The sequence below is a fragment of the Seriola dumerili genome, unplaced genomic scaffold (genome assembly GCF_002260705.1).
Source record: "Seriola dumerili isolate Sdu_G_001 unplaced genomic scaffold, Sdu_1.0 BDQW01000322.1, whole genome shotgun sequence".
In the NCBI taxonomy this organism is placed as follows: Eukaryota; Metazoa; Chordata; class Actinopteri; order Carangiformes; family Carangidae; genus Seriola; species Seriola dumerili.
Window position 1 is genome coordinate 3,211,679 of NW_019174577.1, and position 10,401 is coordinate 3,222,079.

Sequence of the window (10,401 nt, forward strand, 5' to 3'; positions counted from 1 at the left end):
AGCAGCAACAGCTTAGTCCTTTATATAGTATTATATATATATGTATATATATATATATATATATATATATATATATATACAGTATACATTTCTTAATGGTAAATAATGCACCCTGTACACCTACCAAATTTAAAAATGATGATGTTGGATGAACATATTGTTTGTTGTTTCTCTCTTTTCCCTTAATTTCCTAAAGTTTACTTTTAGTCTTTAAGGGTTTTAGTCTTTGTATAGTTTTTTTATTTAAATATAAATACAGATTTTATATCTAATAAACCATTCGGTTGACAGCATTAAAAAGTTGTTTTGGAGCAGTGCCAGGTTTGTTGTGTACCTACCAATGTTGAGCCCAAACCTTGGAATTACATCAAGTAACCTTTGATTGCAGCACCATGTACCCTGAATCCAGGACACTAGATTCAGGGACAGGTTTGCAAACAAAGCATGTACTGCTCAACTAACACCTGAGGAAATCCTGCTGTGTTCTGATGCTCCTGTTGGATTTTCCATTACACTAGAAGGGCTCTGGTGTACGCTGCGTTCTTTGAGGCCTTGATACCAGCTCAGGTATCAGAAGCATCTAAGTGCCGCACTCTGGAGGGGGTGACACATGTGCTTGAACCGTTTTTTCATGTCAAGAAAGAATCTGAACTTTAAAGCTCAGTGAAGTTATGTTTTTAGCAAAAGCACACACAAGCAGTACGTTTTTTGTGTAGCATCAATCCTGAAATTAAAAATGAAATCCTGGTTTGAATTTGAAATATCCTGTTTAGTCAAAGTATCTCGTCAAACCGAGACAGATGTTGTTTGAAGACTTATCACCTGAGCCACAACAGCTTCCACAGACTTGAACCTCTTGAAGTAGAGGTGGTCAACATGGAGGTGGAGCAGGCAGCTGGTCTTTGACTCATCAACTGTCCTCCTGGTCCGGCTCGCTGCTGCCTCCTGTGGATGAAAATTGCAGGGACATGAAGACGGAATCTGTATGAGAACATATGTTGATACAGTGCTGATACGAGTGTCCCAGCAGGAGAGGAGGGACTGTAGTGACAGGAACACAACTTGGACACGCCACTGGGAACAACATCTGTTCAGCCCATTTTATGACCAAACAGTGGAAATGATCTTCACTGGCAGGTATGTAGTTAAAAATGGACCCATACCAATGTCCACATATACACTTTGGACAACAATGGACATAGGGACCACCACCTAGTTGGTCAAAAGTTAACAACAAATAGGGCACCCAAGGGAGAGATTATCTAAATAGAATTGGCAGATGTTTATTTCATCATACCTGTTTTTTTAATTTCTTTATAAAAAAACACTCAAGGTCGTCGCCAATATAGGTTAGGCCTATAAATACCCCGCTATGTTCTTTGTATTTTACACATTGTTCTGTTAGTGTCCTTACATCCGTGTAATTTGCTGTTGGTGACTCATCAAGGTAATAATAATAAATAATAATAAATAAAAATATGTAATGTAATACGAAATGACTGAATGAATGAGGGCCCGCATAAATTATGTCACTGACAAGAGATGAACCAGACACTTTGGCGTATTCCCTCCAAGAAATGTGAGTTAATTGGCTGTAAATGGTTTTGCAGAGGAGGAAATTTTGAAGGCGAGGAAAGAAAAAAAAACAAAAAGTATGTCTGTTGACTGAGGTGATGTCTGGACTGTCCTACCTCTTTGGGTCTGAGGCTTTGGGCGAGGACGTTTAAATGTTCTGCACCACAGAATCCATCAGGACCAGGTCTCATGGGTGGCAGGACTGCATAAAAACAAACACAGACACTTCAAATACGCACATGTACTTTCAGAATATTTCATTGACTCTGTCTTTCATTGAGTGAAACACACACACAGCTAAGTAAACAATGCCATAATGACTCATCTGAATGTGGGCGTATGTGTTCCAGATAATACAATGAATAAATAATTGCACAAATAACAAACATGAGGTTTGGTTCAACCCACTACTCTTCCTTTTTTTGGAGCAAACAAGATATTGTGAAAGATAAGCTCACAAATAAACAAACCTATAATGTGGACCGGGGCCACAGTTTGATCTTTGGAAAATGACTTGTTTGTTTGTGCTGAAATGATTATTGTAAACGCGTTGTACTGTGTGTGTTTAACCAGGGACACTGATCAGGGAGAACATACTGAATGATTCAAGAGCTGGACAGGAGGACCTGAATTGTGCAAGGTACAATAGAAATTTTCACTATCAATGTCCTGACGAAGCAGTTTCCTGTCAGCTAGAATTTCAAGAAGCACCTTTGTGCTTTGGTAAAATGTGGGACATGTTTGGCAAACAGATCCATTATCAGAGAAGAAAGTATTTGTGCAATAGTTGACCACTACATTATGGAGTATGTTTGCTGTGTTTCATTCAGATGTTTTCTGATTATCTTTCCTGACATTTCAAGGTATAAATCTCCAAGTCTGAAACAAAGTAAAGTTTTTTTTGTTTATGGTATCTCAACAGTCCCATAAATGCAAAACTATAACTCTATGATCCTATTAGGAAAGAATATAGATTTCCTGGAAGGTAAGTTTACTATTGTCAGGATTTTAAATACAAATTTTCATGTTACCTCTTCTATACCAACTCCTCCTATACAGCCTTTTTAAGGATAAACGAATCCAATTAGTCTTCACAGAGCAAAAATTAGTTCATGAGTATCTGTTTAAGGCTTTTTGCAGCCTGGCAGATTGTGGAAGTGAAGTAGTAGTTAAATGTAGTATTTTATGTAGAAAGTTACACAACTTTGTCTGTCTTTTCCCTGCAGTTTCAAACACTTGTCTCACATTAAAAAGTACACTTTACATTTGAGCCATTTCTTATACAGAGCAATATAAAACAATAAGTGCAGAAGTCATTCAAACTCAGCTCCTTAGTGACTGGTATGTCAAGCAACTAGCATGGGCAGAAGCACACTCACATTCTCAGACACTTTATAAATAGAGGACCCACATTTGGAAATTAGCGCAGTGGTCTGGAGTGGGAGCCATGGGGCGGCCTGTGGAAAATGCTGTGATAGCTGGTGGTTTGATTTCACTAAAACAACATCATCGTCCACGATTTTGCAACACCTCTGGGACAGCTGCCTCGTTCAGACTGATGCAATAATGATAGGATTGCAGTCACAGGGAGGCATTTCATTAGCATAAACTGGCCCATCGTGTTGCATTGGAAAAGCCAGAGAATTCCACAAAAATGCAAAAAACCAAAGGACTTCATTGCAACAGAGTATATCAGGTTTATGGTGAGGGTCCCTGGGGGAGATATGGGGTAAACAATGTAAATGTAATGTAAAGTACGCTGCTGGAAACGTTTCATAACCGTGCAAAATATTCAAAACAATAGGTTTCCCTGGGCGCATGTAGAACGCCTGTGGTTATAAGACCGATATAAAGAAAACAAACTCTTCCATTAATGTAGAGAAAAAATGTCTTTAAATTCCACAGTTACAGTTCAGTCACATGCCATAATAATCACTTTCACATGTTTGCAGTAATTAGAGAGTGACAGAATCAGGCAATGTTTTGCCAGTTAACTGTTGACCCATAAGAACTTCAAGACGTAATGCAAAGTGTGTGTGTGTGTGTGTGTGTGTGTGTGTGTGTGTGTTTGCGTGCGTGCGTGTGAAACACTGTCACCAGTACAGCATCTCCCTGCATCAGACATGAGTCTACAGAGAGAGAGAGAGAGACAACACATGATTGGATCACACCATGCTACGAAAGTCCTCCAGCCAATCACAAACCTGCAATTCGGTCTACACATGGCATGAGTAGGGGTGGACTGTGCGGGGGTGGAGGTGGATGTGGAGGCCTAAATGCCGGGCGTCGACCCACTGACGGAATTATTTCCAGCCCTTTCTACTTGCCCATGTTCTTTCTTTCTTTCTTTCTCTCTCTCTCTCTCTCTCTCTCTCTCTCTCTCTCTCTCTCTCTCTCCTTTCTAAAGATTGTCACCCTCCGTTGATCATACTGTAGGAGATAAATGTTTCTGACCTGTGTTGCCAAAGTTGGAGAAAGAAATGATCATTTATTCAGTCTTTTTCCAATCTAAATAAGAACTGAATCCCGTCTATGCAAGAGGCTCTTTGACAGTTACAAACTGCTGTACGATAAGTGCAAGAAAATAAAAGGATTTTCCCAAATGAAATATCAGAAATCACATTCCCAGCAGCTGTTGGATACTAGTTCTACTGCTAAGATTAATGTAGAAAATGTATGCCAGAGCCTCAAGTCTCATTCCAGCACAAAGCTTTGAGCATATAACAGTTATGACTGGACACCACACTAATATAAAATCAGACACTCACACATTAACATTACATTTTCAATCTCATGCTTTTGCACTTTACTTCTATCACAACAGTTGGGGAGTTTGGTGTCTAGGGGGCAGACCCAACACTAGCTAAAAAAAAGGCATTGACTGTTGACATGCCCAATTTTTAAACCGGGCTTTAATGGGACAACTTTTTTGCCTTGAAGCTGCTGCCTCATGAATGACCCTCTGGTCAGGCCAAGTGCTCTCCAAGCACCCTTGTAGTTGGCCCAGGTGCTGCTGTGGTTGGTCTAAGTGCCCTCAAGTGCCCCCTTGGTTTGTTCAAGTGCAAATTAACCCTAAATCTAAACATTAAGCTAAACTCTCCGTGCCAGTGTGTGCACACCACTACTCGAGAATATACAGAATCTCTGATCTACCAGAGGGTCAATGGTCTTTCCAACCACAAGGCCCCAGGGTTGTTAAAAACAACATGATTCACACATTTGGTGGGAGATTTTCTGTCTCCAGTGGTCCCGATATCCCCTAATCAACCTGCGACCTCCCCATTTACACAATTTATAAAACCTCCATAGTGCTCATGCTGCTATACTGATAGTGTTTGTGGAAAACATGGAAGCCCTGCTGTCTTGCAAGTATATTTCAATACATGATTTTCTTTATATGATTGTCAGGAAGTGTAACAGCTGTTTCTTCAGCTGTAATGCTAAACAACAGATAACCTCAAGATATTACTGCAATTCCGAGAGTTCATCCAGTGTTCACTCGAGATATTTGTTATATGTGGCAACAAATATCATGAAGAAATAGATGTTTGAAGAATATTTTGCATGATTGTTAAACTGAGGATTTGAAAGATTCATATAAGTGTGAAATCTAAATGAAAGCTCCAGTAAATCTTTCAGATAGACGGACTCTACAAATGTAGAAGGAAAATATAAAGGGATCTACACAACTTCACTGACTGTAAGTTCAGTTTGAGTAAGCAATTATTACACAAACAGTTAAACATTCCCAGAGATATTTAAAGTATGTTTATCACTCTTGATTTCGCTCAAGGAAGTGTGAGGTTAATAGTTACCCTTTTATAGATATGTGAAACTTCAAAGAGAAGGTCACATGAACTAGGGTGTAACTTAGCTGTAGGTGTGTGCGCACACACACACACACACACACACACACACAAACATACATACACATGTGCGCGCCCGCGAGCACGCACACACGCACACACACACACACACACACATGTTGATCATAATAAACCATGACTATTTCTAAAAGTAACATCCTCAAATTGACGACTGACAGTCAGTGATAGAAACACGTTACACAACAAACCTGTTTTGACAAACTTCACAGACGTTTGGAAAAAACACGACAAAAGCTGCAGATGTTCAAAACATTAGCAAACGCAGCCATAATGAATTACATTTAACAGTTTTTCACAATTACGCTTATAAAAGTCAACAATTTTAGTGGCTTTATATGTTCATGACAGGGCATAAATTGCGCCTCCATATATTGTTAACCCAGATGTTTTGTATCTGCCTTGTTGTTGTATACACATTATACAGGGAGGGCAGTTTTCAACTCATCTTTTCAGTTTTTGTTTGTGTTGAGCATCACCTGTTTCGGTTATTAATGGCTACCCAGGCCGTGCCTTGTGTCCCAGATCTGATAGACGCCTTGACATCCTCCATCCCAGGGAACAGAGGGTTCCTCATTCAACTTTAGTAGCATTTGAGACGACAACCACAGGAAGTGGAAATACACACAGGAGTTATGTCAGCCCCTCATGTCCTAATTTACCACTTTGTATGGAGGCATTGATTGTTTATGGAACTATCATGTGCCAGATCTCTTACAGTTTCCTGCAGATATGCTGGCCTGTGAAAGAAAGAACAGGATGTTGTCAGCTGCAAAGTTACTCGATTTGTGAAAGGGGTTGAAGGAATGGCGGGAGGCGTGGGGAGGAAGGCAGCCAGGGGCAGAAGACAGGGGGTGTGTGGGGGGGTGGTCTGGCACGTTTTGCACTAAATTCCCAGGAAAAGCTTTCTTGGAAATAATCTTATACTGATTCGTTGTTGCCTACAGAGCCGGGGAAAAAGACACAGCTACACATGCACACACATATTGACACACACACAAAACATTTTGACAGATCTCAGTGACGACTGCCATCTGGCCAAATCATAAACTGATATAATTTGAAGCAAACTTGGAGTTCATTTTGATCCGTTGTCGTAGAAACCGTGTCTATGGCCTTCAAACTCTGCAAGATCCTATACATGGTCCTGTTCTCTTTTTCTCTTTTTCTCTTTCCCTTTAGAAACTCATATCCTTGTACATATCCTCCTCCTGTTCGTCATCTTCATACTTTCCTCCTTACTTTAGCCCCCCACCCGCTCATTTATCCTCCTCCTCCTCCTCTTTCAAAAGTCACCCCATCTTCGGCCTATCTCTTCTTTGGCTAGTGCTCAGGGTGGATCCGCCTCAGAGCTCTAAATAGGCTCTGCTGTTACATTATAACTGACCTACAAGTTAAGGGCACGGCTGGTTCATTGACCCCTAGTGACCTTAGTTTATGCTAGAGCTGGGAGCTGCAGATACTGTAATGTATGAGAAAGAGCAATAAGGAATAGTAACCGGGGAGAAATGCATTTTGCTGTAGTTGTTTGTCTTTCTGTGAGACTGCAGGTCCCTGAATAAGACCTTTAAGTGAGATCTACTGTTACATGGCGTTTCTTTTTGTGCTCTTGACATCATCACCAAATGGCCAGAAAAGCAGTTGAGGTTTTGGGGTGACATTAGAAGAATTTCAGACCACAGATGCACAAGGTTCAGAGTTTTCATCTGTTACTGCAGAGGCAAAAGAAGCTTGATTTTTTGTGCTGAGACAACACTTTCAGAAAACCTTTTTTTTTTTCATGCAGTGGAAAAATGAAGGAAGTCTTACTCATGTCGTCTTCATGGTAGATTATAGAGTGGTGGTCTGTTTGGCTGCTGTTGTATCTATGGACTGACTCTATGTGATAAGTCCCGTTGTCTGTGTGGATGGTTCCCTCAAATTGACCCTGTAACACAGAGCCATGGCAGGCTGAACCGTGTTCACCTGCAATAACAGGTCAAGAGAGATGTCAGGGTCAGAGAGGGGGGAAATGAGCAGAGACAGGAGATTGTGGAGGAGAGACAGACAGAATAAATAAATAAGATACTGAGAAAAATGTAAAGATTAGAGGCAGTGCTCAGACATCACAGATATATGAGGGGAAGTATGAAGCAGGAGAATCAAAGCAATAAACTCTCTCATTTAATCCACTCCCTTCATTAAGTTTTGCTTTGTTCCTCAGACTTCAATAAATCATGAATGTTTTGCCACAAACAGATGTTTATACAAATGTTTTATCCAGATGTTTTATCCAAACCATAGCAATTACAAATGACTGTTGAAGTTATATGATTAATCACTTTGATTACAGTAAAGTCATTTAGATTTTCCTCTGAATTTAACCAAATTTAGGAGATCTGTTCCTAGGTTTCATTGTCATACCCACCTTCTAATATTCCTGAATATATGTGGGAGAGGTCAGCTGATGTGGAACCATTTTCACTAACCACCATGAAAGTTTGGGAAAATGCTGCTGCATTTCGTCTCAAACGCAGACGGAAAGTTCTGAAGGGAAACAAAAGCACAAACAGCTGTGGCCAAAGCTTTGTACTGTTGTGAAAGGTATGCAGATCTAGCAACAGCAGGTAAATATGTGAACTAATCACTAAATGATGGTTGACATGTGTTTTTGGGTTAGGAACAGATACAAAGAGTCTGCACAAACAGAACCATGCTTTTGAGTGCAATGCTTCCCAAGTTAGGAAATGCGACGTTACCTGTGAAAAGCAGTAAAATCCAGCTGCAGCGTATGTTCCTGAGGTTGTGTGGCTCTTCTGGCTCTCAAGTGCATCTTGTGAAGATCCTCCCTGTCATATGACAAGCCCTCATAATGCTTTATATATGGACTGATGTCACCCACAGCTCCTGATAAAAAAGGACAAAGGCTAAATTTTTTTATTCCATGATAGAGTAAAGATGTCTCTATGCTTTAATCTTCTGGTTACTCTTCTCTGTTGTGAATATATTATTTTGTCGTTTGAGTTAGTTACATCGCTCAAACAGCCGTGGCTGCAATGATAATAAATGGCATCACTTCATGGAACTTCCCATTTCACAGGGACACCAGACAAGAGCCCACTCTCACCTTTTATGGTTATTGTCTTCACTGCAACATTTGATTCAGCACCTTACATCATACAATTAGTCATAAAATGAGTCTCTACGCCAAACAAGCTATTGTGTTTGCTTCGGCAAATTTACAACACATGATTCACTGTGTTGCCGAGTTACTTATGACTATTTTTAACTTTATTTTGACCATATCTTGAAAACAAATGGTCAGCAAAGGCTACAATCAGGTGAGCAAACCCGGTAAAACCATTCATTACTGTACAGAGAAAGCTTTGGGAAAAGCATGCACTCTCATGTTCAAGGTGTCATTACTTTCTCACTGTAGCCCCTCCTGAGTGAATCACACATACTTTAGCTCTTAATAAACAGTTGTACCCCATCACAACACAAGTAAGCCAAGCGCTCAGTCTACGTCACTGGCAGATTTTGCTTGAGGGCTCCTGTTTGCAGCATTGCTGAGAAGACAGGTTGAGACATGCCCGAGCGGAGAGGAGGCCAGTCCACCACAGCAGTGGAAAACTGCATATTCATACACACACACATCGACATGGTGTGACCCAGACAGAGAGAGTGACACCTACATACACACACACACATGCAGCTATACAACCACAAATAACACCACAAGCTTATTTAGGGTGCAGTGCGAGGACAAACCTCCATATACACAAACACTAATCTGCTCATTCCATCACCACACTACCTGTAATCCATTCACGGCACTCGATCAACACCAACAGCAGCCAGTAGCGTTGAACCCCCATGATCTCCTCATTGGTGGGTTTTTTTGTTGTTCTTCACCCTTCACAGTTTTCTCTTTCTCCTCCTTCACTCACTTCTGTCTCTCTTTTTCATCCCTTTTCTCTTTACCTCTCTCTTCAATAGTCTCGTACCTGTGGTCCCACACTGGAATGTCACTGATTAGGAAGTTCAAGCCAGAACTCGGCACGGAGACATGAAAACTGACACAGTGAAGAGGCATATTCAGACTTGTTTGCGAGTTAGCATATCTGCACAGTTAAAGGAGGGGTTTGAGATAGAGTTGTAGGTTTACTTAATGAAATAGTAAGAGTGACATAATAAAGATTAAAAATGATAGGAACATGTTGAGCTTCATTTAAACTCAGCTGAGATTGTAAAGAAGTTTTAATACAGGAATGTAATTCAAACCATGGGCTCAGTGGACAAAAGTGGAAAACAGCAAACTGAGCTAAATACAAATGTTGACATACTAATGTATTCACAATGACAGTGCCAACATACTGATGTTTAGCAGATATATTTACCATGCACACCATCTTAGTTTAGCATGTTAACATGTTAACATTTAGTACAACTGATTTATGTGATCAGTGTTTAAACCAAAGTATTCTGTGACTGTTATGTAATTGTGTTTGGACCCAAAAACAGAGACAGACAAAGGTGAGTTAGTTGTTTTTTTATTTTTTATATAGTTCAGTGAGAGATAGACAGGAGAGTCAGAGGGGATGACATGCAGCAAAGGGCCGTGGGTCTGATTCGAACCCATGGCCACTGCGGTTAGGACTGAGCCCATGTGATACACGCTTACCAGGTGAGCTACGGAGGCGCCCTAAAGGTGAGTTGGATTTAAGTGATTTAATGTAAAATGAATGAGGGGAGGAGCAGCTGGAGGCTGGCCTTGGCTGAGATTGGCTGAGGGGGACGCAGGGAATGGTGGGCACTGGAGAACACTGGTTAACCAACACGTTTGAAGAAGAAAACAACTATTTAGCACTGGATATTTACTCAAAGAAGAAAGGGGCCAAGAGCATATCCGCTGTAGACTGAACAATCTGGAGAACATTGGAGAGAAAGCTGGGGTTCTTGA

The 10,401-nt window shown here is 40.6% G+C and overlaps 1 protein-coding gene and 1 long non-coding RNA gene across 3 annotated transcripts in view; one reads left to right on the plus strand and one right to left on the minus strand.

Annotated features, from left to right (window-relative positions):
• LOC111232234 (disintegrin and metalloproteinase domain-containing protein 10-like) overlaps positions 1-9,376 on the minus strand; it is a 28,249-nt gene extending 18,873 nt beyond the window's left edge. The window contains exons 1-6 of one of the 2 annotated variants that reach the window (XM_022759656.1): positions 9,256-9,376; positions 8,198-8,345; positions 7,867-7,985; positions 7,269-7,424; positions 1,692-1,777; positions 823-945 (exon numbers count right to left, since the gene is read on the minus strand). In XM_022759656.1, coding sequence (XP_022615377.1) covers positions 823-945; positions 1,692-1,777; positions 7,269-7,424; positions 7,867-7,985; positions 8,198-8,345; positions 9,256-9,316 — 693 coding nt within the window. In that variant the 5' untranslated portion in view covers positions 9,317-9,376. The remainder of the gene's footprint in view (positions 1-822; positions 946-1,691; positions 1,778-7,268; positions 7,425-7,866; positions 7,986-8,197; positions 8,346-9,255) is intronic. The other variant, XM_022759657.1, reaches the window with a different exon arrangement.
• LOC111232235 lies at positions 1,015-4,160 on the plus strand. The gene is made up of 3 exons (XR_002665538.1): positions 1,015-1,137; positions 2,149-2,215; positions 3,681-4,160. It is a non-coding gene; the product is annotated as an uncharacterized LOC111232235 (long non-coding RNA).
• Positions 9,377-10,401: the final 1,025 nt, after the last annotated feature.